The following is a 27,246-nucleotide window of genomic DNA, read 5'->3' as shown; positions in this document are numbered from 1 at the left end:
GCCCCCCCCCCCCTTTTCCATCCACGCTTCCTCCCCATACAGAGACAGAAGGCCAGGGGTAGGTGGGGGCTGAAGCACTTTACTGGTGGGGGAGTGGGGATGGTATGGGGACTTTAAATTATTCACTTAAATAAAAACGAGGGCGGGGATGGAGAGAGCACCCCCAGCCCCTGCTCCCTCCGTCCATCTGTCCCTTGGCTGTCGGTCCAGGCAGCCACTACACAGGCATGGGCATCTCGTTGTACTCGTCCACACCCTCCCGTTCATCGAACACTGGCTCCGCCTCATTAGCATCCAGCTGTGGGGGCGGAGGGGTCAAGAAGGTTGATGCTGACCTCAGCCTGGGTGGGGGCCAGCGGGGCTGGGGGGAGGGGCAGGAGGCCTTACACATTTCATCTCTCGCTCGGTGAAGATGCGGGTGAGCACCACCATGCGGAGGGGCACCGTGAGGATGAGGATGAAGGGGAAGGCCAGGGAGGCAGCTGTGGACATGACAGCCCAGAGCAGGGCCAAGCAGAGCAGCTGCAGGGCTGTGAACAGGTGCATTCGGAGGGTCCGAACCTGGGGGTGGGTGGCATAAGACAGGTGAGCCGAGGCTTCTCCCCAGCATTGGAGGAGATGGTCTCTCGCAGGGCCATCTGGGCCTGCCACTTCCAGAAGATGGGTGACCCTTTCTCCCTCCACGGGGATGGGGGCAGCAGTGCCTTTTTGGGTGCTTACCAGAGCCAGGTCCGCACAGACTAAACAGCGGCTGAACAGAGGGCAGCTGGGGGACTGGAGAGTGACCCCCGCAGACCAGGATGGGGCAGAGGCATGGGGCTCTTCCAAGTGGGGTCTTACCTTCTTGACGTAGGTCACGTCTGGGTGGTGTTTGGGGGGCATGAGCAGCAGGTGCAGCCGCTCGTAGAACTGGATCCCGTTAAGGGAGGTAACTCCCATATACAGAAAAATTCCAAAGAGCACAGCCAGGGGTATCTGCCGGAGCAGATCCCCGATAACCAAGGAGAGACCTGGGGTGGGGAGAGGGAGAAACAGCTGGCCCCAGGGCTCCCCACCCCCAGAGACCGCCCCGGGGAAGGGTGGAGCAAGAGGTCAACGTACCTACAAGCAGGGCAACCAGCAGGCCTGTTACGCGCTGCTCCTTGACCTCCTGGATCTTGGGCTTGTCCCCGGGCGCCACAGCCTTGCTCATGACGGTAAGCGCGTTGGCGTGAGTGACAGAGCGCACGGTGGCAGCAGCCAGCCAGGGCAGGCCAAAGAGGGCACAGATGCCGCCCATGGCCACAATGAGCAGCAGGTCCAGGTGGAAGCCGGAACCCTTCTGCAGCATGCGCTCCTTCTTGGAGATGATCAGCCTGAGTGGGACAGGCACTCCCTGATGCCCATGGCCCTGGGCCCAGCTGGGCAGACAACTTTGTCTTTCCAGAGCATCCAGCCAGGAGCCTCTGTCTGCTTTCGGAACCTGGCGGTCGGGCCCTGCCCAGTCCATCAGGACGAGAGTTCTGTCATGGGGCGAGACCCTCTCCATGCCGCCCTCCCTGCCCTTCAGGACAGGTTCAGGCCTCTACTGTGCCCGTCCCAGCAAACGTCAGGGGAACGTTCTACCGCCTACAGAATGAATCCTAGGGGCACCTGGGTGGTGCTACTGGTTAAACGTCCAACTCTTGGTTTCGGCTCCGGTCGTGATCCCAGGGTCACAAGATCAAGCTCAGCACGGAGAGTCGGCTTGAGATTCTCTCCCTCTCCCCCTCTCAAACAAATAAATAAATGTTTAAAAACAAATTCTAGGGGCCAGCCTGGCATCCTGGGCTTCCCTCACCCAGTGCACCCATATCTCCTCGCCTCGCTGGGGCTCCAGCCCTTCCACAAACATCATTCCTGTCTGCAGAGCACCCCCCTCGGCTAGGACCACTCACGTGGTGATCTGCGTCTCCATGAAAATCAGGATGAAAACCAGGATGGCAGGCAGCAGGCTGGCAACCATCATCCACACGGGGAAGGAGCTGTTCTCCCCCAGAGGGTTGATGACCCAGCCCCGCTTTTCTGGGGCTGTCACGGAGACTCCACTGGGCACGCTCAGCTTCTGTAGGGCAGAGGGTGGGGCCAGGGGCCGGTGAACGGTGGAGGGGGAGCCCTGAGGTGCACTGGGCAGGCCAAGCACCGAGGGCGTGCTGTGGGAAGAGGCCTGGTGCCTGCGCAGTTGAGAGGCAGCTCTGTGGTTGGGCTGGAGGGGACTATCCAGAGCCCGGCGCCAGGCGGCATCTCCACCACTGCCTGCGCCCCACCTTACCTGGGTATAGGTGTCCTCAATACTGTAATCCACAAGCACCATGATGAGGATCGCGATGGGCACCCCAAAGTCCCCAATCACCCGCCGCACCTGTGGGCAAGCACCGTGCTCAGAGGCCCCCTGCCCCGCTCTGGCCCAGACTCAGCCACCCTTTCCGGCCGGTTTTCCCCTCCACCTCAGGCATCTCAGCCCACACACCCGGCCAGGGAAGAACCGGCTATTCTTGAACTTGCGCAGGAAGAAAGCGATAAAGAAGGTGCCGGCCATGAGCACCAGTGACAGCAGGGCGGTGTTGGGCTGGCCCCGGGGCCTCCCCTGCCCAGCTGGCCCCGGGGAGCTCCCATTCCCCGGCCCCAGCATGGATTCTGCCCCATGCCATGTGCTGTTCTCGTCGCTGTCCGCCTCAGAGCTGTTGGAGACCGAACAGCCGTGGAGTGGATGTTCCTGGAAGATCTAGGGAGAAGACAAAGGACTCCATCAGCCAAAGTGGAGAGATGTATGCTGAGTGGGGCAGGCAGGGGAGAAGATGACAGGTCTGGCCTTAAGGAGCTTGTTTTTTGGTTTTTTGTTTTAATTTTATTTATTTATTTGACACAGAGAGAGAGCACGAGGAGGGGGAGGGGTAGAGGGAGAGGAAGAAGCAGACTCCCCACAGAGCAGGGAATCTGACGCGGCGGGGCTCGATCCCAGGACCCTTAGATCATGATCTGAGCCGAAGGGGGACACTTCACCGACTGAGGGACCCAGGTGCCCCGGGGCTTGTCTTGTTGATCAAGAAAATGACTGGTGACCAGATGGGAGCAAGGGAAATGGGATTCAGGCAGCTGGGGGCGTGGCTGCAGCCAGGCCTGGACCAAGGGGGCATGTCCTCTCCTAAGCCTGACAGGGGCACAGCTCTGAGGACCAGACTGTGACTATGTGTCACCTCGGGGGCCTTTCTCTTTGATACTTCTAGATTGTCTGCCACTTTAACAAAAGGACATATTACCTTTGTTGTTAAAAATATGAGTTTCTAAGACTGACCTGAAGTCCCGGGACGTGTGTTGGTGACAGGGAGGGTGGAGAGGGGCCGGGAGGAAGAACCAGCCCGTGCTCCGTGGGCTCCTTGGACTGCCGCCCAGGGGAGCTCTGGGCTAGCCTGGGACCTCCTACCCCGAAGTGAGAGTGCGAGAGGGGCAGAAGGCGCCCCGGCTTGCTCAGGAGGTCTCACCCCTCCTGACCCCAGCTCTCAGCAGGGCCTGCTCACCTTAACCAGCTTGTAGAACGTCTCATAGATGAAGATGAGGGAGATGAGGAAGGCAAAGATCTCCTGGGTGAAACGGGAGACAAAGCGCACCAGGAAGCTCCCTTCCAGGGCCACCATGAGCAGGGCCAGGAGCACCAGCCAGAAGCCGATCCACACGCGGCCCACCAGGTACTCTAGGTTGTTGCTGCTGCAGAACTGGGAGGGCATCCAGTCAGGTTCCAGAGCCCGGGGGCTAGCAAAGTGGGCATGTTTGGGGAACAGGAGGGGCAGCTGGAGCAGGGCAGGAAGAGCCAGCCCCCTACTAGCCTGTGGGCCCTTACCGAGAAAAAGGCCTCCTCAAAGACCAGCAGGGGCCCGGAGAAGCCGATCACCAGCAGCGGCTGGGCCCCCAGCAGGCAGAAGACCACACCCTGGAGTGCCGTGGACATGATCAGCTCCGACACCCCAATCAGGTCCTGAGTCTTCTCTCCTGGGGTGGCAGGAAGCGGCTCAGGAGCTGGCAGCCAGGGCCCTGGGCATGCCCTGCCCCCCGCCCCCCGCCCCCCGCAGCCGCTCCTTACCCAGCAGCCCCCCAAAGGTGATGGCAGGAGACAGGGCGGCGAAGTAGATGAAGATGACAGCAGCCAGGCACTGGGGGTCGAGGGCGTCTCGGAAGTCACTCAGGTAGTGGGGGTAGCGGCGCCGCACATCTCGGATCAGGCCCCCAAAGGGCCGGCCCGTCCGCTGGAGGGGATCGTCTTCGACTGCACCTGCCACCTCTACCATCTGCAGGAGCGCTGCAACCCGGGCCTCCGTCAGGGCGCCCGCTGCGGCCCCTCGGCGCTCGGCCCCCTCCTCCACGTTCACGCAGACCACCCCGACCCCCGCCCCGGGCCCATGCTGGCCCGTACCCTTCTCTTGTGCTGACTTGGGCTCCAGCCCGGCCCCGGGGGGCAACAGGCGGCCCTGCTCCTCCCGCTTCTTGAGCATCTGGCGTTGGAAGTGAGCAACAGAGCGCAGCAGTTCCTCGCCCTGCACTTCCGAGGGTGGCAGCACCACGCTGCAGTCCAGGAAAGCATTGATGGCGGTCAGCAGGTCCTCCCGCTCGTCGGCCAGGTAGGCTGCCTCGTGGAATTGCTGCCAAAGCAGGCCCAGGGCTGGTGAGGGTGCGGCGCGAGGGCCGGGGCAGAGCACGGGGCGGGGGGCGGGCATCCCGCGGGCACCGGGAGGGCCTGACCTTGTCAGACATGAGGGTGGAGATGGAGCGGCCGATCTCGTGGTAGTCCATGTTGGCGCTGCTCGGGCCCAGAAGCAGGAAGAGGAAGCGCACGGGCACGGGCACCTCCAGCACCGCGTCCAGCTCCACCGCCTCTCGTAGCCGTACAAAGGCCATGGTGGGGCGGGACAGGAACTCCACGCAGCCTAGGGGTAGGGCGCCATCATGGGCTAAGGGAGGTGCAGGCCGCCCCCCAGCCCCTGGGGGGCATCAAGGCAGGCCTGGCCGTCGCCACCCCCCCCACCGCCGCAAAACTTGCCCACATACCCACAAGGACCACTGTGGCCTCGGCGTTCTCGGGGATCTTCTCTAGGAGCTTCAGTTCGTGCTTGGACTTGGAGCGAGTGATGCCGGCTGGTGGGGCTGGAGGTGGTAGCTCTCGCTGGGGATGCAGAAGAACGGAGCGCAGCCTGGCCAAGCAGCCCCCCCCCCCCCCACCCCCGCATATTCACGCCCAGCAGCCAGCGGGGGCAGCTGGGACCTGAACCAGCCAGCGCCACCCCGTTCCCCTCACCTCTCGCTCCACCTCTAGCCGCGTCTCAGGAACACCTCCGATGAGAGGCTCAGTGACGTGGGGATCACTCTCAGCCCCGGGGCCGTGGTGATGCCCCAGCAGGGAGCCGAGGGAGCCAGCTGAGATGTTTCGAGGGAAGGAGAAGTCCTTCTCATCACTCGGGTGGCTGGAGGAGCAGAGGGCGGTGAGGGAGGGAGGGCAGTGGCCAGGGCAAGGGGCGGGCAGGCGGGGGCAGCAGGTGGGGCCTCACCTGTGTTTCAGTAGCAGGGCCCGCAGCACGTTGGCTCTGTCCTCAGCCTTGATCTGGTCAGAGATGACCATCTGCTCCACCACCTGGTGGGCCACCCCGGGCAGGGTCTGCTGGTCCAGGTCCAAAAGCACAGCCCCTGGAATAGGATGGCGTGGACGGGCCCTTATCCCCAGGCAAGAAGCAAGGGCAGAGGGTGGAAGGGAGAGAGAACCGGGGACGAGGGGGTGGCCAGGTAAGCACGGTCTGGGGATGGAGCACTGGCCCAGAAACCAGTGAGCAGGGCTCAAGACCCAAGCCCCATCACATGTCTGACCCATCACGTCCATTCCTTCTGACCCCCTCTCCCACAGGGATGTGGTGGGGCTCAGCAGAGGCCACCAAGGCAGGGCCCTCCCAGAGGAGGAGGAGCACGCAGCCTCCGCTGGGGTGCGCCAGGCTGTCCACTCAGACGGGGCCACTCTTTGCTGTTAGAAAGTTCCTCCTTTCAGCAAGCCACATGCTGCCTCCCCTAACATCCACTCTAGGGTCCTAGTTCTGCCCTCTGAACACGACACGGCCCGTCTGTGGCCTTGAGCCATCTGAAGATGTCACCCTCCAGCTTGGGCACCTCAACTTCCCCAAGTCCAACAGCTGCTCATGGGACAGTTTCCAGATCTTTCTACTGGTCACTGCTCTGAACTACTATTTATATAGAAATGGAAGTCCTTTCAAAAGTGATCAGGCCATCTTTCTGTCAAGGTCAACTTGCAGGAACGCAGAACTAGACAACGAACAGAACCATTTAAACAAAAACGGAGGGGCACCTGGGTGGCTCTGTCAGTTAAGCGTCTGCCATCAGCTCAGGTCATGATCCCAGGGTCCTGGGATGGAGCCCCGCAATGGGCTCCCTGCTCAGCGGGGAGTCTGCTTCTCCCTCTGCCCTTCCCCCTTGCTTGTTCTCTCTCTCTCTCTCTCTCTCTCCCTCTCTCTCTCGTGGTCTCTCTCAAATAAATAAATAAAATCTTAAAAAAAAAATGGGTGTGACAACTAATAGAACCAAAGGCCCCTGAGCAGCCAAAACAGAGATCACAAAGCCCAGCGATAAAGCACCCGCATGTTGGCGCCTCACCCAAAGCCTGAGAGCCTCCCTCGGAGCCTATTTACTCCTGGTTTTGAAACAATTCTGACAGCAGGCTTCTGAGTCCTCAGCTGCTTAGAAATAGGCCTTCTGACAGCAACTGGGAGTGACTTCTCCAAAGGGAAGGAGGAAAGAGACACAGAGCAGAAACACTCAGAGACCTCAAGAGTCGTGCACCTTGGTCATTTAGTGAAATTTACATAGCCCTCAGGGCACCTGGCTGGCTCAGGTGAGAGAGCAGGCAACTCCTCATCTCGGGGTTGTGAGTTCGAGCCCCATGTTGGGTGTAGAGAGGATTTAAAAATAAAATCTTTTTTTTTTTTAATTTATTTATTTGACAAAGAGATAGCACAAGTAGGCAGAGCGGCAGGCAGAGGGAGAGGGGGAAGCAGGCTCTCTGCTGAGCAGGGAGCCCAATGCGGGGCTGGATCCCAGGAGCCTGGGATCATGACCTGAGCCGAAGGCAGACGCTTAACCGACTGAGCCACCCAGGTGCCCCTAAAAATAAAATCTTAAAAAAAAAAAAAAAAAAAGACCTTACATAGCCCTGTAGATTAGATCATTTCAGAAAGGTTTCTATCAACATTCTTTAAAAACATGTCACCATCCCGAACATACCAGCTTCAGTTATCTGAAAACATCACTTAAAGGAGCCATTTGCTAAAAATGCCAGATAAGAAAGAGTGGTGTCAACCGTGCCCCGCAATCACCAATGACAGAGCCCAAGCAATGACAGGCTATATGACGTCATGACGAGGAGGCTCCTTCCCGGGCTGGGGTAACATTACACACCGTGCTGCTCAAGACACCATTTGGGGGGTTTTGGTCCTCAGAGAACAGGCTCAGTCAACAAGATTTACCCAGGGGGACGGAAGAGGGGGCGGGCAGGGCAGGTTACCATGGGCCAGGGTCCGGCGGAGCTCCAGGAGGCTGCGGAAGGAGAGGGAGGCCACATGGGGCTTCCCCCAGCGCTCCGTCTCCTCCTCCACGTCCTCCTCAAATTTGATCCAGCGTGCTGTTTCCCGCCACTGAGGCTCCTGGTTTTTGTCCAGCAGCAACTCATTCAGTTCCACAAATACCTTGGGATGTAAGACGAGAGGGCACGGCAAGGTCAGAGCCAGCGGGGCCCAGGGACTGCTCTCCAAGACAGCCAGCGTCAGGGTGGGCCTGTGAGCCGTCACGGCCCGGGACACCGTACGGGGCACAGGCCTAGCAAGATCCTAGCCAGTCTGATCCTCTCTTTGCCTCATCTGTAAAACGGGAATAATACCACCCACCTCAAAGGCCTGTTATGGGGAATCAAAAAAAAGCATACAAAACACTTAGCACCGTATACAACATAGTAAGTTCTTGATACAGAAATCAACAGTGTCTAAGATGGGACTCGGAACCCTAACACCCCAATCAACAATGTCAAGGACTCTTGTGCAGTGCACAACCTTCACAACCGCAGATGGCAGCCCTGGTGTTCGCGATTATTGTTGGTGTGGGGGGGGAGTAGGTGGGGGGAGCCCGTGGGGAGGAAATGGATGGGGAGATAACGGAAGGGCAAGAAGTGGAGAACAGTACCTCGTGGGGCTTGTGGGGAGCCCGGGGTCGGGTCCGAGGCGTGGGGCCAGGCTCTCGCCCTTCCCGGCCGCCCTGCCCAGACCCTTTGGCATTCTTCCGCACCAAGTGCCGCCGCACTCCAGGAACGTCCTCAAACCGGTGACCTGCAGGAGGCAGGGGGACAGGGCCAGGCTCCCGCTTTCTCTCCCTCCTGCTCCCACCAGCGCCGGGCTGGGCCCAGCCGGCACTCACTTTTCATGAGGTCCAGGTCGGCGGTGGCCAGCGTCTGGGCCTCACTCTCGTCCGTGGGGACTCGGGGCAGCAGGGCCTGTTCAGCCCCCGTCATGCTCCCGATGCGCCTCCTCTCCTGCAGGTTGTAGCTTCGGTGGCCCGGCTGTGCCTTGGTCAGGGGACGCGCAGAAGCTCCCCCGTCGTCACCTCCTGCCGTGCCGCTGGCCACAGCCACCACCTCCTCCGCCGGGGCTCTGGACACACAGAGCGGCCGTGAGCCGGAGCCACGCGGGGGTGACGCGGGGAGGGGACCCCAACCGGACCCCGCCTCCGCGCTGCCCCACTCTCGGCGGGCGCGGACGTGGAACAGCGAGCCTCCCACAAGTGGATGCGGCCCCGCGACCTGGCCCGGTGCGACCTGGCCCTGCCCTTCACCGGCCGCGTCGCCGCACCGCCAGCTGCTCCGCAGCAAGGCGGAGCTGAGGCCAGCCTCCTGCGGGGTGGGGAGAGCCGAGGTCTGCATCAGCAGCCCGCGCAGGCCCTCCTTCCCCTCCTGCGCACACCCTTCGCCATGGGCTCAAGACGGTCACAGGTCCGAAGTTTCTAACCAAACGGAGGAAAGCAGGTAAAAACGTGCCTTTGAAAGTGCAGACGGCTCCGTTGCGGTCATGAGAATATGGTGCCGACTTCTGCGCCGCGCCCCAAACCAGGAGGTCTCCTTCCTCTCGGCCACCGCGCCCAGCCCCTGCCACACCATGCTAACCTGCTCTCCCACAGCTCCAAGCCCGTGTCCCCCATCCACGACGAGAAGAGTCGCCCGTCAAGCTTTCTTCCCCTACACCCACCCCTGGTGCTCTCCATTCTCTTGCACCCCTGCCCACAGATCTGACCCACTTTTCCAATGTCATGCACTCCCCGAGGCCTCCGCCTGCCCCTGGCCCCTGGGCTGCCTGCCAGCGCAGGCCCCCGTGCCGACGGCCGCTGTGGGATCGGTGCCACCCGCCCCGCCTGTCTCCCCAGCGAGTCCAGCAGCCCGCCCCCCTTCCCTGCAGCCCTTCACGCTGCCTGGCACCCAGAAAACAACAGGTCCACGATAGTGGTGACCTTGAGACCCAGTTCAAAGTGATTTCCTCCAAGAAGCCTTCTCCAGCTAACGCCCCCAAACGCCAATCCCCCACTGATACGGACATTGTGCCCAAATCTGCCCTCCAGCACAGTGACTTTTCTGATGCCATTTCCCAGGGTGGACTGGCAGCTCCCCAAGAGTGAAAGGGAGTCTCTTAGTCTTCTCACACCTTTGGGACCCCAGGCGGGTACCCAGAGGTTACCAATCCAATCCCTGACCCAGCGCTTGATGCTGAGCCACCTGATGTCACAGGCGGGGGAGAAGGTATGGGTGTTTAGACTGCACACCTGCCCTGTTTCAGAGTAACCCACACTTAAACCTTATTTCACAATACCCTTTAATCCCTACAACCACTTTGTGAGATAGCATCTATTATTCTTGGTTTGCACATGGGAAGGCTCAAAGAGGTTGTACTTGCCCAAAGGGGCAGGGCTGGGATTTGAACCCCAGCCTGAGGGTCCCGAGACTCATGTTTTTTCCCCACATCACCCACCACTGACACCAGTAGGGGAGGTCTCTATCTGGGGACACTTACCCAGTCTGGGCCCCTTTGCTGGCCCGGGGAGCCACCTCCTGGTGGGGCAGCGGTGGGGGAGGAGACGGACTGGTCCTTTCTGCCTTCCGGTCAGCACCTTCGTCCTCCTGGAGAAAGAACTGGAACAGGAACCCACAGGAGCAGGTGAGGCCAGGCCATGGACCCCGAAGAGACCCCCCCCAGGAGCCCCGCCCCAACTCACTTGCACCGAAGAGGGTGTAGAGGCAGGGGATGGCTGGGTGAGCACCCGGGCCCCCTCGGCCTCACTGGCCTCATCCTCATCTTCCTCCCCCTCCTCAATGGTGGGGGTCTCCCCGGTGGGGGAGGCTCCAGGGCGCCTGCGAGGCTTCCGTCCCGGGCCCTGGGGTGTCTTGCGGCGGCGGGTGTCCGGAGGCAGGTGGGTGGACAGTGGGTGATGGATGTGGTGGGAGGACTGGCGGTGGTCTGCGGGGAGGAGGGGACCTGGCTGCAGGTGGACACAGCTTCCTTCCCTGCCATCCAGGCCCTGGGCCCCTCCCACTAGACCCCAGGCCCCTTTCTTGCTGGACAGGCAAGCCTAAGTGCGCCTGCCTCCTCCTCCCCAATGCCCCCTCACATTCAAAGTCTTCCTCCCCATAGCTGCGGCCTGGCTCCTCTCCTCCTCGGGACCCAGCCTCCTGTAGGATCTCCTCAAACCGCTCCACACCCAGAGTGCGGTGAAGTTCATCTTCCTCCTGCTCAGGGAACCCAGGCGCTGCAGGGCCCAAGCTCTCCGGCTCTGGCTGTGAGGAAGACGGGGTGGGGAGGACACACAGGAGCTCACCAAGAGTTGTACCCCGAAACCCCACCCTGTGCAGTGCTGGAGCTCCAGGACCGCCCCAGCAGCCTTCCCCTCAAACGCCAGGGACCCAGAGCCCCCCGCCCCCACTCCCCAAGCAGCCTTCCCCTAGGTTCCAGGACATCTGAACCCTGGCTGTGCTCATTCTGGTCAGTCCTAGGGCAGGCGGAAAATCTCAGGAGAAACCCTGCATCTCCAGCCCCGAGGTAAGGTGTGTGAACTGGCCAGTTCACATGGCTGATGGTGAACCAATTCCCTCTGGCCAGAGCACAACTCCCGGGCCTGAAAAGTAACTTCTGGAGGTGCCCAAGTCGACTGACGGAACTCTCTGAGTCAAACTGAAACCTAGCCCCGGGACAGGAATGCAGCGCTTCACCTTGTCAGGAATGCCCCCCCAGCTGCACCCCACCGAGCCTGGGGCCCCTCGGCCCCCTCGGCCCCTCGCTCGCCCCGCCCCTCACCTCCCCCCCACCTGAGTCATACTGCAGGAGAGGAGCGGCGGACTGCGGCGGCGGCGGCGGTGGCGGCGGCGGCGGCAGCGCTTTGGAGAGCTCAGCCTAGCTAAGCAGCCTGCTGCCTAGCCACAGTCTCTGTCCAGCCCCCACCACCCCTGCCAGTCTCAGCTCCAGGCACCGCCAAATATTTGCTCAAGAGCTTCTGGACCTCAAGGGCATCGGGATCTCCAAGGGCGGGGTATGGAGCCCCCTCCGTGGCGGTGCCAGTGGCCAGAGCAAGGAAGAGCGAGGGGAGGAGGGCTAAGAGGAAGGCGGTCCTGGGGAGACACCGAGGTGAGGACAGGAGCGGCAGGGATACTGGACACAAGATACAGGAGTCAGGGGCGTGCCTCCCACCCCCCCTTGCTTCCTACCCCCCATCCCAGCAGCTCTAGCCTGCTTCCCCAAGCTCCCGCTCCACTCTCACCAGAATTAGCAGCGGGAGGAAGGCGGCGAGAGGCGGCTGAAGCGAGTGAGCACGGGGAGCTAGCCAGGGTGGGGGCAGGGGGGTTGAGAGCCCCTCGCACCTGAGGCCGCAGGAGGAAGTCCATGGCCGGCAGGGGTGAACTCGGGGAAGGAGGGGGAGGGGACCAGCCTGTGCCCCTTCCCAGTCACGTGCCCTGCTGGGCCAGATGGCCAATAAGGGGCTGATTATGGCACTTGGGGTTAATCATTACACTCCCCAGGAAAATCAGGAGGGGGCCACGTGGGGTGGTGGCCACGTGGGGCCGCACAGGGCGGGCCTGGGTGGCACGTGGGGCCAGGGGCGGGCGTCACTGCAAGCAAACCCTGCCCAGAACCACTGTGTGAGGACGTTGCTGCGGCTGCTTCTAAGGCTGGGTCAGAAGGGGTCGCCAGGTTAGAGCCCCAGGGTCCCCAAAGTTCCTCTCTCTCTGAGGCTAAAGAACCACCGGATCTTCAGGAAACAGCCTCAACTCTCTTCACAGGACTGGAAGTGGCAAGACCACCCCATCAATGCCCATCCCAGACCCCCGAGACCCAGACAAGGCCAGAGGCGGGATGGCAGCGCCCCTCCCCAATCCATCAGAGGCTCCCCTTCCTCCTGAGCCTACATATACACACACACTCTCTCTCTCTCTCTCTCCCTACTTTGACAGTGGACCCGCCCCCAGAGCACCTGTGGTGTGGGAGGGGTGGTGGGGCAGCCAACCCAGCCGGCAATACTCACTGTACAGAAAGAATCTGCGCCCGAGGCGGGGCGCCGGGGGGCGCTGCTCATGGCCAAATCTTAGCCCTTTTCACTGTCACTGCGGCTTTCAGGGCAACAAGGCGGCGGCATAACCTGGGGGGAGGGGGGGGGGAGGACGGATCACGTGAGAGCAGGCCGCCAGGCACACAAGTGCCCCGGCCTTGCTCAGCCCCCTAACACACGCAAGCCCAGGGAATGCCAGGTCTCAGGAACATCCCGCCAGCGGGCACTGAGCGGTCTCCCTGCTGCTCAGGATCCTCTGGACTATGAAGGGCTTTAGGGTTCCCCATAGAGGCCAGAGAGCACAGGAAAAGAGTTATTTACAGGAAGAAAAAACAGAGAGAAGAGGATGGGGGGGCGCAGAGGAGGCCACAGAGGGCCAAGTAAAGAGACAGAGAAGGTGGGAGAGGCTGCAGAAAGGGGGGCGGGGGGCAGGAGTCAAGGCCCAGACCTACAGAGAAAGCAGCAGAAATCAGGGTGGGGAACGGAGGAGGAGGGAAGAAAAGGACAGGCTGAGCCAGAAACGGGAGCAGTGACCGAATGGTGGCACCCGAGATGGGCTGAACGGGAGAGGGGTATCCTGGGGAGAGGGAGACACCCCGTGGAGCAGAGTGGGGAGGAAGGAAGGGAGAGACTGGAGAGAGCCCCAAACACAAGCACGGGGGTGGCAGAGACACCAGACCCAGGGCTGGGAGGAGACACAGGACTGTGCCCCCTCCCCTGATGAAGTAGGCTCCCTGGGGGAGGGGCAGGAGCCCAACTCCACTCACTCTGTGGGAGGGAGGAAGGGAGACGGCGGGCACAGGCAGGACAGACCTTTATAATGGGGGAGGGGCACGTGACGAACTGGGAGGAGGGTGGGCACAGAAACCCTGAGGTTCTGCCCTAAGGGGCAGTGCTGATCCCTCCCCTCCCCTAGCCTGAGGCCAGGAAAATCTGAGTGGCAGGGCTGACGCCCTCCTGACTGTGACTGTCGGGGTTTCTCAGGAGGGCACTGTGTGTGTGGTGGGGAAGCAGAACAGTTGCGGTTAAGGAACTTGACCAGGGCAAATCGGGGTACTCATTCCTAGTGGGGGAAGCGGATGTGGGGGGGCCTGCACTCAAGGTTCTCCAAAGTACTGAAGCTCCCCAGTGTGTTGTTGGGGGGTGTCAGGGTTGCCCAACTTAGGGCTAACTCGGGGATAAGACAGGTCAGTGTAGGGTCAAACAATATAGGTCTGGGGGGGTCAGTCCAGGGTGGGGAGCCTGGAGCAACAAATTCCTGGCAAGCACTCCAACTCAGCTGACGCTCTCTTCACCTCCCCCTAGGAGGCCTTCAGCCAGGTCACATTTGGTGTGGGGGACAGTGGTACTGGGAGGAGGGACCCCGGTCTGAGAAGGGTGTGTGGTGTCTTGAGCACCTGCAGGTGCCCCACTCCCACTTCCAGGCTGTGCCCTCTGTGTACTCCCCCACCCCCCCACCCCCGCCCCGCCGTCCCAGAACACAAAGCAGCTTCTGTCCAGAGCATCGGTGCCGATAATCCGGGGTGGGGGCACATTCCGGGACCAGCCCCGACCGGCCCAGAGGATTAACATCTCCCCCACCCCGCCCAAGGGATTAGCACCCCGGACCCCCACTTGGGCATTAACCACCCCCCAAGTAAACTCGTACATTCCACAGCTCTTCGATGTGGGGCTGGTGGGGGTAGGGTGGGGGATGGAGGGAGGAGGATAAAGTGGATTTCAGGCAGCGCCGCCCCTAACACCCAGCACTGGGCTTCCCAGACAAGCCAGCGCGCCCCCCCCCCCCCCCCCCCCCCGCCCCGAGTCAGGTCCAACTCTCCGGACTCGTCTTTCTCATCCCCACCCAGTTGCTCCCTCTTCTGCCTGACCCCTTGTCCTGACCTGACCCGCCCCCCCCTCCCTGCTCCACCTCCCAACCCGGAGGTCCGGCGCAGCGGCCCGGGGCCACCCCCAGCCTAGGCACCCCGAACGGGCCTTAAGAATAGAGTAGGGGGTCGTAGGGGAGGGGTGTCGCCTGGAGCTCGCCCAGGCATTGGGAAGGCCGGCGGCGCCTCCCAGAGACTACCCCCTCCTGGTGGCAGGGGGCGCGGCACCCTCACTTTAGGTAACTCTAATAAGCGGACCCCGGATCCCGCTCCCGACTAGCAGTCCGCGCGCCTCCGCATCCTTCTCCCCAAGACCTCGCTTCCCCGCGCCCCAGTCTCCGCCCCTTCCTCCACTTCCACTCCCTCCCTGCTCCGAGTCCCGAGTTCCCCCCTTTCCTTCCCCCTCCCTTCCTCCCTCCACGGCCCTGGCCCTCCTCCGCCGCCACCTCGCCGCTTACCCGCTTGCTCTGGACTTCGTGCCCCGGAGGTCTCGGGGTCTCTCCCCCTTCTCCGGCGCTCCCGACGCGCGCTCCCGACGACTCCCTAGTGCCCACCTCGGGGCGCACCCCCGCCGCTCCCAACTTCTCCCAACTCAACTTTCCCCCGCGCCGCGGCAGGCCAGCCCCCTACGTGCGCGCCCCCCGGCGCACCGTGCGCGGCCCCGCCGCAGCGGGTGGGGAGGCGGGGAGCGGGGCCTGAGACCCGGGGACGGAGGCGCGCTTCCAGGCACCGCCCGGCACCGAGAGCCCGGAGCCCCAGCGGCCACACCTCTGTCCGGCTCAGTCCCGTGAGGCAGCCGCCCGGGCTTCCCTGCATGGGACTTGGGCACCCCGGGGACGCCGTCTCTTGGCCGCATTAGGTACCTCTGGTGGAAAGGAGCCCGCCTCACGCTGGGGATCCCAGACAGGAAAACGGAGACACAGAGATGATCAGGAAATTCGGGGCGGAGGAACTTGAAACACAAATGCATCGGGGTCAAGATTCTCCCCCTACCCCCCACTCCCCAGTAATCCCCAGTGCCTCCAAGATAGGCCCTGTCTTTGCTTGGGGGGCGGGAGGGCGGTGGCGATAGGGGAGATGGCTCCTGGAGGTTGGATTCCCATTACCCTGAGCTGACCTAGACTTTCCGAAACGGGGAACTTCTGCCTCAGTGATTCCCTGCGGCGACCTCCTACCTCGAACCCTATTATAATCAACACCTGCTACCGAAGATTTCTGTATTTCTGGGTTTTCTCAACTAAATTATAAATTCTTCCAAATAAATAGTATACTTTTTTCTTTTTTTAATATGCCACTACGTGAAATACAGCATCGTGTATGCAGAGAACGTTCTGATATAAACAAGTTAATTAACAAATGTTTATCACCAACTATGGTTCTGGTGCTGAGGAGCGCTGTTTCGGGCCGTTTCTGTCCAGTTCACAGCCCTCAAGAATGCAATCATGAGACAATTAGAGAGGAGCGCAAGAAAATCTATAATCAACTCTTGCAGGGGTGAGGTCAAGGCTGCTCCAAGTGTGGCATCTGTCTGTGCTTCTGTCTGTTGAGGGCGGTAGCCAACCTGCCAGCCCTCGGCCACACCCTGGCTGACTCCGGTGGGCCCGGGTTCTCCAGACTGGTGTGGAGGGACTCCCAGTGTTCTAGCCAGGTTGCCTCGGGACGTCACAGTGTTGCGAGCAGGGGGAGTCGGATGGGCTCCGAGACGACAAACGGGGCTCAAAGGGCAGAGAGGGGTCTCGGGCGTACGTTAAATCCAGGGGCCCACCTGCCTCTCTTCCCAGCCCTGTGGTTCAGCTGGTCCCGGTGAAGTCGTCATCAAGGTATGGCTCGGAGCCATTTCCCAATCAATCCTGAGGTCTCCAGGTGGCCTGGGGAGAGGTGGGAATCCGTACTGCGGTTGTCAGGAGGTCGTTGGAACCTCAACACCATCAGCCGGGTCAGAGCGCACCCATCCGGGCCCGGGATGCAGGCCGCCAAACCCCAAACCCCAGAGAGCGCCCACCCCCACCCTACTGCTTTCTGGAATGTTTAGTCCCAGAGAGGCCCTTTTCAAAAGAAGGTTGTGATCACAGAAAGGAATAACCAGAGCAGGGCACACTGGGAGCCGTGGCGTTACGGCGCTGAGGCCCGGAAAGCGGACACGCGATGCTTCCTGGGACTTGAAGTCCAAGGTTTTCCTCCGCGGTCGAACCAGAGTCCCGGGAGGCGAGTGCTGCAGAGAGCCTTGGCGCAGCCTGCTGGGAGTTGTAGTCTTCTTGTTCCCTAATGCCCCGCACGTTGCTGGGAAATCTGGCCATCCTTGGTACTACATGCCCCAGAAGCCCATGCGCAGCAGGGGGGCGGGGCAGGGCCGGAGGCTGGGGTGCCGCCTCCTCTGCAACGCCGGGGCCGGAGTCTTAGAACCCAGGGCCCGTAGGGGTCCCCGCGGCTGCCGCGATGCAGAAATACGAGAAACTCGAGAAGATTGGGGAAGGTAATGGGACTACGAGATGTTCCCGCAAGATCTTCCTCTACAGACCCTTCAGCATTCCTGCAGCCCTGGCTCCTCTCCCGTCAGCAATACCCACAGGCTCCGACCTCAGCCCTGGCTGCAGCCTTGGCCCCGAGCTCAACACTCCTTGCAGACACCTATCCTTCCCGTTAGCATTTCCCGCAGACGCCCCTTCCCAGCCTTAGCACTTCCTGGAGACCTCCTTGCCGACCTTAGCACTTCCTGCATCTCCTGCCCCTAGCCTCAGCACCACTTGCAGAGCCTCACCTACCCCACAGCCTCAGTTGTCGATGCAGACCTCCGACCTCATTTCTGCCGGCCCTCACTCTTCTCCCAGGCCTGCTCCCTATTTCCAGACCCTCCGGAAAGCACCGCCTTCCTTACAGATCTCCTTACCCCGGCAGCTGCAGCCTCTCCCTGCTGCAGACACCCTTGAGCCATTTGCAGGCACCTTCTCTGCCCCATCCTCCCTCAGAGCTCCTCCATGCTGAGCCTTCACCCTGAATCTCTCCCCTTATTCCTCCAGGCTTCACAAATAACACACTCCCACGCTGCCTGCTCGCCGGACAGGGACTTCCTGGGGTGGGAAGGGTGTCCCATCTTTTACCCTCACTCCTGACCTTCTTCCTCTAGGCACCTACGGAACAGTATTCAAGGCCAAAAACCGGGAGACCCATGAGATCGTGGCTCTGAAACGGGTGAGGCTGGATGACGATGATGAGGTAGGACTGGGACATTGGGGCCAGGGAGGGGGTTGAGGGCCCAGGTTGGGTGGGATGTGACTGTTGCCCGCCCGGCCCCCTCCCATGTGTAGGGAGTGCCGAGTTCAGCCCTTCGGGAAATCTGCCTACTCAAAGAGCTGAAGCACAAGAACATCGTCAGGTGTGTAGATGGGCAGGGTCCTCCTTGCCTGTGCGGTCAGTTGGAGGGGGGGGGGGCTTCAGAGATGGGCTGGGCTGATACTGGGATCAGGGTTGGGCTGATATAGGGACATGAGGCCGAAATTTGCAGCCCTGCCTGACTGAGTCCTTCCTCCTCCCTAGGCTTCATGATGTCCTGCATAGCGACAAGAAGCTGACTTTGGTTTTTGAGTTCTGTGACCAGGTGAAAGGGGGACTTGGGGGACAGTAGCCTTGGGAGGGCATAGGGGCCCACACTAGGTTAAACTCTGTCCCGTTTCCCACCCCCATCCCTTTTTAGGACCTTAAGAAGTATTTCGACAGCTGTAATGGTGACCTGGATCCTGAAATTGTGAAGGTGAGGGGCTGGTATCCCGGAGACTCAATGAGGCGGGGTGGGAGTCAGTCTTCAGTCTCTGCACTCTCTGAGCACCAAGTTCAGGCCCTGAGCGGGGATACGCTGGAATGTCAGGGAATGAAAAAACCCTGTTTCTGCCCTCCAGGAGCCTCCCTCTTTGCAAGCATCTTCACATGGTCTCTTTGATCTGACAGTGACACTCTGATATCAGTGATGTGATTTGCACTTGAGATATGAAAAATGAGATTCAAAGAGATACGTTCGTTCATTCATTCATTCATTCATTCATCCAACAAATACCTATTGGATGCTTTGCTGTGTGCCAGGCACTGTTCTAGGCCCAAGACCAAGTGCCTTGCGCCAGGTTCCAGGGGAAGCAGTGCTGATTAATGATATAGCACAGTATATATATTGATGGCTCCGAGGTGTGTGCTTACATGAGGCCAGGTAGGGGAGAGATCAGTGGGAAGGTAAGAAGGCCCACTAGGCTGTAAGTTCCAGAAAGATTCTGACCGGGGCCCCCGTGCATTGTTCACTTATTTATACCTAGCACAGTACAAAGCAGGTCCTCCATAGCGAATGAATGATGTTGTTGAAAGATGGGTGGGGTTTTGAGGCAAAGCAGAGGGTGAAGAGGGGAGTGTGGCCCACCGCAGGGGGCGGCTTCCCATCCAGAAGGTCTGATGCCCTCCCCTACTCCTCCCTCCCCCCACAGTCATTCCTCTTCCAGCTGCTGAAAGGCCTGGGATTCTGTCACAGTCGCAACGTGCTGCACAGGGACCTGAAGCCCCAGAACCTCCTAATAAACAGGGTACCTCCTGGGGAGAAGGTGGGAGACGGGGGAGGCTCAAGTCACAGGCTGGCTGGCACAAGTGATGAGGGGAGCTGGGCTGGGAGGCGGAGGCAGGGGGCCTGCCCTGAGACTGTTGAAAACCCCTCTCCGTGTCCCTTCCCATCCCCCCTCAGAATGGGGAGCTGAAATTGGCTGATTTTGGCTTGGCTCGAGCCTTTGGGATCCCTGTTCGCTGTTACTCAGCCGAGGTGAGCTGGGGGTGTGGTGAGGTGTGGGATATGGGGCGGAGGGAGAGGGTCCCCTCCCAGCATCTTTCCTCTCCTACTCCAGGACCCAAAACATTATTTCCCCTCCTGACTGAGCCCCTCCTCCCCAGTCCTTTAACTGCGGGGTTGCTGTGGGTGGGATCTTCTCCAGGTGGTCACGCTGTGGTACCGCCCACCGGATGTCCTCTTCGGGGCCAAGTTGTACTCCACATCCATCGACATGTGGTCAGCCGGCTGCATATTCGCAGGTGACGAGCTGGGGTTCTGCAGAGACACTTTCTCTCCCATTCAGGTGGACACATAGAGACTGGAGTATCTCCTCTGGGGAAGGCCTTTGGGGATGGGGATGGGAAGCACAGAGGGTGCGATGGGAACGAGGGGTTCTTCACGTGCCCCCTCCTCTCACACCCTGCTCCTCTCCCAGAACTGGCCAATGCCGGGCGGCCTCTTTTCCCTGGCAATGATGTCGATGACCAGTTGAAGAGGATCTTCCGATATCCTTCGACATTTCCCTTCCCCTCGAGCTCTCTGAAGGGGAGTATGGGGGGTGGGGGCACCTGGCTGGCTCTGTCGGTAGAGCATGTGACTCTTGATCTCAAGGGTCGTGAGTTTGAGCCCCACGTTGGGTCTAGAGTTTACTTTAAAAAAAAAAAAAAGCCCGTGGAGCTCCAGAGTGCAAGAAGCGAGGGTGATGATGGGCTGGGCCAGGATAGCACATGGCTTTGGGCGAGGGGATGGAGGGCAGAGGGTGGTGGACACCCCGATGTTCTCAGGCCTGATGGAGGCTGCCACTTGGAGAGCGTATGACCTGTAGACAAGGAGGGTTCCCTGGGGGAAGAAGCCAGGAGCATACTCCTCCAGCTGAGAAGTGAATCCTTGGGACAAAGGAGCCAAAATCAGCAGCAGGATTATTTGTGGGCATAGGAGAGGGCTGACTGGGTCATCAGGAGCAGACATCAGGGTTGAAGTCAGAGTAGCGTACATGTGTAAAGTGCCTGGCGCAGCGGGGACACCATGGGTGTGCTGGGCCCGGCCTCTGTCATGAGCTGTGGGATCAAGTGAGGGGTCTGGGGATGGGCATGAGGAACCCCCACCCCCAGGAGGAGAAGAGCCCCTTACCTGCCCCTTTCCACCTGAGTGATCCTTGACCCCATGGACACGCTTCTGGGGACACCAACTGAGGAGCAGTGGCCTGCCATGACCAAGCTGCCAGACTATAAGGTGTCATGGGGAATGTGGGGGTGGGGGGGTCCTTTTTACTTCACAGCTCTAGCAGCTCCAAGCCCCCATACCTCTGGTCTGACTCTCCCTGCCCTCCCACAGCCCTACCCGATGTACCCGGCCACAACGTCCCTGGTGAATGTCGTACCCAAGCTCAATGCCACGGGGAGGGACCTGCTACAGGTAACTGAGGGCAGGGGTAGAGGGTGGGGTCCAGACACTTGTCAGGGGGGCTGAGGGAGCATGGGGCTCCAGGTGGTCGACCCAGCCTGAACCCTCCATGCCTTTCTTCCGTGCCTTCAGAACCTCCTGAAGTGTAACCCCGTCCAGCGCATCTCAGCAGAAGAGGCCCTGCAGCACCCCTACTTCTCCGACTTCTGCCCCCCATAGGTGCCAGCACCTTGGCCAGGCTGGGGCCTGGCTGATTTAAGCCCCCTCCTGGGAGGGGAGGAAAAGCAGGGGATGCACGGGGTGCTGAGCCCTGGCTGTGCTGGGCCTGGCCAGGGTGGAGGTGCCCTGGCCCATGTTCTTCACTCCCTCCATGGACTTTATTTAATTTCATAAATTGGCTCCTTTCCCACAGTCTGGCTGATGTGGTGATAGAGTGGTTCTGAGAGGGGGCAGGCTGGGGCCGGGGTCTCTGCTCTGCCTTACCGCCCTCTACGGCCTTGCTTCCAGCTCAGACCCAGCCCAGCTCTCCAGTCCTTGCTCCACTACCCGAAGTGGGTGCTGGAGGCTCTGACCCTCACCCCGATGGCTGGGCTCGGAGGCAGCACCACCCCCACCCCCGTGTCTATGCTGGCACCTACCCCCCTTCCTCCCTCTGCCCAGGAGCACCAGTCCTGAGGGGTTCGGCAGCCAGTGTCAGAGTAAGGATGGGGAAAAGAGGACCAGGCCTTTGCATGGTTCTCCCTGTCTCACATGTACATCATCCCCAGCCCTTCCTTTTTCATCGGCCCCCCCATCCCCAGGCCTGCAGGCTGGGGCCAGGAGAGACCCAGAGAGGTGTGAGATTAGGAACCCCCTTTCCCCTGCCCCTAGTTTCCCAATATTTGGGATACAGAGAAAGAGCAGGGACAGTGGGCAGTAGTTGGGGCCGGGACATATTCTTCCTGGCAGGAGTGGGAAGGGAGGGCCCCCCGCCACCGTCTCGAGCTGGGCCCTCTGCTCTCTGGGGAGGTTGGGGAAACAGCCGTTCGCATGGAGACAGGTGGTATGCTGCCACTTGGTCTCAAATACGAGAAAAGAGTCCTGAACGTCTTCCCAGGCAGGACAGCAGCTTGCGTTCTTGGAAGTGGGTAGTTCCTCCTGTCCTCTCCCTGCCTGCTCCCCTACTTCTTGCCAGGCTCTGGGGCAGCGCCTTCTTCCAGCTGTTCCCTTGTGGTACCCCAACCATAACTGTCCTCCTGCTGACTCCTCTCTGCCATGACACCTGGCTTTGGGCTCCATTCTCTCTGAGATGCAGTTCTGATCAGCTCATTCACACGGAGCTGCAGATGACCGATACCCTCTTACTACTCTTTTTTCCCGGAGAGATTTGTGGTGGGTGACTGGGACCCACCTACATTTCAGACACTGCCCACTGGATGCTGGCTGGCAGAGGTCTTCTTCGGCCTGAGTAGGGCTGACCTTGGCCTGACCGGTCTGCCTGTGAGAGAACTAGCTGAGGCTGATGCACTAGAACTTTATTTGGGGTGAAGATGGCAGAGACACGAGCAGGCGAGGCATGTCCAGGATGTCAGGGTGCAACCCTGAAGACAGACGCCGGGTCTAGAGCCGTGTGACAAGGTAGCAGGTGCGGTGGGAGGCTGACAAAGTCTTGGTGACGGCACAGGGAGGGGTGGGAGGCCTGGGGGACCCAGACCACAGCGCTGGGACAGGAGGCCTCGTACCCACTGCCCTGCCACCCTGAACCTGAATGTCACCCTCTAGACGGGACCTGCCCCTCCTCCCTTGAAATAGGGGGCCATTTCTTGTTACCTGGGGCCCAGGCTGAGGTGGGGACCTGGGGTTCCGTGGCTGCCCAGCCCTTCCTGAAGCTGTGGGAGGGAAAGGGTCAGAGGTGGGGAGGAGTCCTCCCTCCCAGGACCAGCCAAGGTCACTGCATGCTCCTCCCCCACCAGTCTTTCCTCAGCTGGGTAGGGCTGGTGTTCTAGGCTTCAGGGGGAGGGCTGAGCATCCATGTTGGAGATGGCAAAGAAGGAAGAAGGGGTTGTTACCCGAATGGTGCTAGAATGCCTTTGGGAGTGCTTTCGGTTCCAGAAGTATCCCAGGACCCTGTCTCGGAACACCTGGGGGCAGGCAGTGGGGGGAAGTGGCCAGTGCACATCCTCCTCCTATGGCCTGATTCCTTTCCCCTCCCCCAGCTGGGGCCCAGGCCCACCTCACAGAGGTAGTCCAGGATCTCAAGGATGGTGAGCAGGCTGGCTCCAATGAACAGCCCCATCTGGCCTCCAATGTCACCTGCAGAGCCCAGGTTACCCATCAGCTCACAGCCACATGCCCTGCCCACACCTCCCCAGACTCCTGGGTGTCCTGTGTGGGCGCGCGTGCACACACACACACACACACACACACACACCAAGCAGTTCTGACACTTCATAGGCCTTCCTCTGCTCCACCGTCTCATAGTTGAGGGCCTCAAAGAAGATGTCCAGCACCAGCACATTGTCTCTGGAGGAAAAGAGGACAGGAAAGCTCGCTGGACCCCGGCTGGCTCCAGCTGCAGGCAGGAAACAGGTGCGCGATCCATCTCCCGTCTGTGACTCCTGAGAGCCCTGGGGCGGGCGTCATGGCCCCCGTTTGCAGGAGAGGTGGTGTCAGAAGGTTCGCGCGCTTGCCCAGAGGCCCGGGAGCCCTGCGGTGATGTGCAGCCTGGTGTCCCAGCCGGGTGTGCGCGCGAAGGCTCGCCCGCAGGAGGGTGCCCGCCCCGCCCCCGCCGGCTCGGCTCACGCGATGTAGGCCTCGCTGCGGTTGTGTTTCCGGGCCAGGTAGCGGGCGGAGGCGCGGCTCGGGATCCGCACCATGGAGAGCTCCTTGGCGTAGCGCGTGCTGGCGCACGGGTTGGGGCAGGTGCACGCGTCCTTCCGCAGCATGGCGTCTAGGGGCCACAGTCGCCTGGGTCAGGGCCACTCCGGGTCGCGGGCGGAGCCCAGCAGGGGCGGGGATGCGGGACAGGTTTGCGCCTTACCGAGCGCCGGATTGGCGCAGTCTTTGTACTGCTGAGGGCTGCACACTGGCGCGCCGCCTGGGGTGGTGGGGGAGGAGACAGCTTCAGGAAGGGCCCCCTAGGCTCCTTTGCCCCCACCCGGACCCCCTCCTCCGCCCCCACCAGCCCCTTACCAGGCATATGCATCATTCGGCAGCCGCACTTCCGAGCCACATAGCGCATCTCACAGGCTAGGCGACACCCCATTAGACTATAGGGAGGGTGGGGGCCTGCGCTGGGGCTGGGGGGACCCAGGGGACCCGAAGGTTCCGGCTCAAAGTCAGGGTCCACAGATGCGGAGCTGCAGTCGCCCCAGGGTGGGGGCAGGAAGCTCAGCTGTAGTTGGTTGGGTTAAGGAGGCACCCAGGTACAATGTGAGCTGTAATTGTGCGGGCATGTGGAGGGATGGGGCCCCCAGGACGGTCTGAGGTGTTGTGGGCTGAACGGGGGGTTGGGGGCCTTGGGGGGGTGGGGGTGGGGATACTTGCTGCTGCTGGCAGGACACAAAGGTCTGGTAGCCAGGTGCTGCCCCGAAGCCCAGCTGGTCGATGGTGGGCGGCTCCTCCTGGCTGTGGATCTGCACTCGGATCCCCACCTCAAACAGGGTCTCCTCTGAAGGGGAAAGGGGGACCCTGAGGCCTGTGTCTCAGGACACCCCCTGCTGCAGCCCTCTCTCCCCAGGACTGCGACCAACCAACCCTACCCCCTTCTCACAGGAAAGGATATGCTTTGGGGTCCTTCCTAGTGCCTCCTCTCCTTCCCAGAGCCTTTTGTACCCCATCTGTGCCACCCTTCCAGCCTGACCCGTGTGCCCCCATACCCATGTCCCTCCACACGGGCAGATACTCATCCTGCTGCACATCCAGCATGATCTCCAGCCCGTTGCCCATGCCGCCCTTGGGAGTGGTGAGAAGCTCTGCCCCATCGGCGCCCGAGTTAAAGGTGTAGCACTGACCCATCCGGGTGAAGATCTACGGGTGAGTAGACAGGGGACAGACCTCACCAGGGTAAAGGAGCCCAGCCAGCCTTTTTACCCAGGCAAACATGAGAACGACGAGACCTCTCCTCTCCCTGCCCTCCATTTGGTCTCTTTGACCACTGAACCCACATCTCAGTGCCCTCAGTCCGTCCCTCATACCGGCACATAGAGTCAGACCCTCATGGGCTCCCATCACTCCAGCCCCTCCTCCCCTTCCCAGACCCCCCAGCCCCCAGCCCAGGGCACAGCCTATGGGACAAGTGTTTCTTTGGAGAATGGCAAGAAAGGAAGGGGGTCTCGGTTGCCGTCCTCCAGGACTAGCAGAACGTTGAAGAGGTAGAGGGAAAGCAAGCCGACTCCCCCAGGCAGAGGGCTCTTCTGCCCTAGAGCAGTCCCACTGGATTCCCCCGAGCCCCCAGCAGCAGGGTCTCCACAGACCAGAACTTGAGCCCAGAGCCAGCCTGGGTGAGTGCCCTGTGCTGGGAATCACGACCTTGCACACTGCGGTCCAGCTGAGTGACCGGGAGGGGACCCCAAGGAGCACAGTCTCCTGGGCTGAACAGAAAGGCCCTGGTGGGGTGGGGAGCCCGTGGCCTGGCTGGGAAGGGAAGGGTCCCTGGCATGGGTGTTAAGGTCCCCTGGCTTTGGAGGAGCCTGGGCTGGCATGACTGGGGGATGGCGGGTCCTGGACAGGGACGAGCCGGGTGCCCGGCGGCCCCGGGCCGGCGACCAGCTCACCACGGTGAAGTTCTCAGGCCCGCACGGCCAGCCTCGGTAGCGACAGTCCAGCAGCATGTCCTCCAGGCTGTGCCCGGCCCTGGCGTACAGTCGAGCCATGTCAAAGGTGGGACTGGGCATGAAGCCGGGCGGCGCGGGGGGCTGGCCCAGGGCGCGCAGGAAGGCGGCATGCTCGGCGGGCTCCACGCCCAGCAGCGCGGGCCCGGCCCAGTGCAGGTCGTTGGGTGTGAGGCGGGAGCGGCGCAGCGGGTTGATGTTGCACAGGGTGACGGCGGGGAAGGTGAGCCGGTGGCTTTCGCGCTCGTCCAGGGCCGTCTCGTGGTGGAACTCCCCATAGTAGCGCACCCTCTCAGCCACTTGGTAGAGGAAGGCGGCCAGCGACAGGAGCACAGCGGTGGCCCACAGCCCTCGGCGAGGCGTCAGGCTCCCGGGGCCAAAGACGTGGCCCAGCCCATGCAGGGTGCAGCTGCTGGCGAACACGCGGATGTCCGAAGCTGGCCGCCGGGCCTCCTGCGGCCCGGGATGGGGCTTCATGGCTGAGGCCCAGGGTGGGGGACCCTGAGAGGGCCGGGGAGCGGTGACCAGGCTGCAGGGGCTTGGAAGGAGGAAAGAGGGTCAGTCTGAGGACCGGGAAGGGCTGACAGGATTCGGGTGGCCAGGTGGGGGTCACTGTGGGTGAGGCGAGGGGAGGAGAGGATGGGGGAGAGGAGCCCAGCCCGAGAGGTGGGGTGGCACTGGGGCAGCAGGTTTGGCTCGACGGTCTCCAGGAACAAGCTGGGGCTGGGGGCGCGGCCAGAGAGACCAGGTAGGGCGCAGCCGAGGTGGGAAGCAGGGGCCGCTATGCTGGAGGCTGCTCTGCTGAGCCGGAGCTGCCGCAGAGGATTGGGTTACAGCAGTGAGGGGGCCGGGGGCCCGCGGAGCAGTCTGGGGGGCAGGGAAGGTCCCTGGGGGCCCAGGCTGAGCCATTAGTGCAGTGTGTTGGGGGGGGCCGCGGCTGGGGAGACCAGAGGCGCCAGCAGGAAACCACAGCAATCCTGGGTAAGGCTTGAAGGGAGCCTGGAGAGAAATTGGGGCTGGGGGCGCCTTAATGGCCCTTTGGGCTCCCGGCTGCAGCCCTTGCGGTTGGGTTGAGGGTCGGTTGCCGACCCTCGGCCCAGTCTCTCCCTCCTTTTGTCTCTCTTCCCTTCCCACTAACCTCACTCGGGATAATCTGTTCCTTTACAAAGAGAGGAGTTGGCTGTTGACCAAGCTGGAAAGCAGTGGGAAGTTCGGCATCAGCAGACTCCTGGCCATCCAGCAGGGCACGCTGGATGGCCAGGGCTCTGCACGTCCCCTGCCCGGGGGTGGTCTGTCTCCGGTGACCCTCTTCCCACCTCCCCATGCTGAGTGAGGCCCTCCTGTCTGAGAGGCTGGCCTCTGCCGAGGTGGTTGTGGCTCACCTGCCCCCCTCCCAGGGAACACAGGTGCCCTACACATCCTTTTTCACTTACAAACATGTTCTGCGTACCAGGCAATACCTAGGACCTGGAAAACTTCCCCATTTTTTCAATGGCTGTATTTGATTCCATTGTGTGGATGTAACAACGTTCATCCAATCACATCCCTGTGATGAACACGGGGGGTTTCCAGTCTTCCAGTGCAAACAATGGTGCTCTCAATACCATTGCACAGATGTAAATTTCCAGAAATAGAGCCACTGGGTCAAGAGGCAACTGTATGTGTAATTTGGTAGATACCACAAAATTCCCCTCTGTGGGAGCTTTGCCCTCCTATCAGTAACACGGCAGGCAGT

The 27,246-nt window shown here is 61.2% G+C and overlaps 3 protein-coding genes across 5 annotated transcripts; 1 reads left to right on the top strand and 2 right to left on the bottom strand.

Annotated features, from left to right (window-relative positions):
• Positions 1 to 59: 59 nt before the first annotated feature.
• Positions 60 to 15,099, bottom strand: SLC4A2 (solute carrier family 4 member 2). 2 transcript variants are annotated; one of them, XM_035029811.1, is made up of 23 exons: positions 14,960 to 15,099; positions 12,613 to 12,726; positions 10,708 to 10,873; positions 10,315 to 10,556; positions 10,113 to 10,231; positions 8,473 to 8,705; positions 8,242 to 8,384; positions 7,571 to 7,751; positions 5,556 to 5,691; positions 5,306 to 5,471; positions 5,059 to 5,173; positions 4,753 to 4,937; positions 4,427 to 4,652; positions 4,097 to 4,312; positions 3,857 to 4,005; positions 3,537 to 3,731; positions 2,489 to 2,743; positions 2,291 to 2,380; positions 1,917 to 2,083; positions 1,102 to 1,355; positions 841 to 1,010; positions 388 to 561; positions 60 to 298 (listed from the first exon to the last, which is right to left on the bottom strand). In XM_035029811.1, the coding sequence occupies exons 2-23, from the start codon at positions 12,661 to 12,663 to the stop codon at positions 218 to 220; spliced, it is 3,714 nt and encodes a 1,237-aa protein (XP_034885702.1). In that variant the 5' UTR covers positions 12,664 to 12,726; positions 14,960 to 15,099; the 3' UTR covers positions 60 to 217. The 2 variants fall into 2 exon arrangements, with proteins under 2 accessions (XP_034885702.1, XP_034885701.1); XM_035029810.1 differs by having other exon boundaries at positions 388 to 1,010.
• A 1,747-nt stretch (positions 15,100 to 16,846) lies between these two features.
• Positions 16,847 to 21,111, top strand: CDK5 (cyclin dependent kinase 5). Its single transcript, XM_035029787.1, has 12 exons — positions 16,847 to 16,974; positions 17,626 to 17,714; positions 17,807 to 17,874; positions 18,036 to 18,096; positions 18,193 to 18,249; positions 18,965 to 19,060; positions 19,216 to 19,290; positions 19,460 to 19,556; positions 19,733 to 19,802; positions 20,469 to 20,529; positions 20,632 to 20,712; positions 20,833 to 21,111. The coding sequence occupies exons 1-12, from the start codon at positions 16,938 to 16,940 to the stop codon at positions 20,917 to 20,919; spliced, it is 879 nt and encodes a 292-aa protein (XP_034885678.1). The 5' UTR covers positions 16,847 to 16,937; the 3' UTR covers positions 20,920 to 21,111.
• A 1,156-nt stretch (positions 21,112 to 22,267) lies between these two features.
• On the bottom strand, positions 22,268 to 25,988 carry ASIC3 (acid sensing ion channel subunit 3). 2 transcript variants are annotated; one of them, XM_035029785.1, is made up of 11 exons: positions 25,455 to 25,988; positions 24,558 to 24,708; positions 24,222 to 24,349; positions 23,872 to 24,073; positions 23,720 to 23,776; positions 23,482 to 23,629; positions 23,111 to 23,202; positions 22,913 to 22,992; positions 22,749 to 22,820; positions 22,510 to 22,568; positions 22,300 to 22,378 (listed from the first exon to the last, which is right to left on the bottom strand). In XM_035029785.1, the coding sequence occupies exons 1-11, from the start codon at positions 25,986 to 25,988 to the stop codon at positions 22,300 to 22,302; spliced, it is 1,602 nt and encodes a 533-aa protein (XP_034885676.1). The 2 variants fall into 2 exon arrangements, with proteins under 2 accessions (XP_034885677.1, XP_034885676.1); XM_035029786.1 differs by lacking the exon at positions 22,510 to 22,568 and having other exon boundaries at positions 22,268 to 22,378.
• Positions 25,989 to 27,246: the final 1,258 nt, after the last annotated feature.

This window comes from Mirounga leonina, unplaced genomic scaffold (assembly GCF_011800145.1).
Source record: "Mirounga leonina isolate KUSES-001 unplaced genomic scaffold, KU_Mleo_1.0 Mir_321, whole genome shotgun sequence".
Lineage (NCBI taxonomy): Eukaryota > Metazoa > Chordata > Mammalia > Carnivora > Phocidae > Mirounga > Mirounga leonina.
This window is presented reverse-complemented; position numbering and strand designations above follow the sequence as displayed.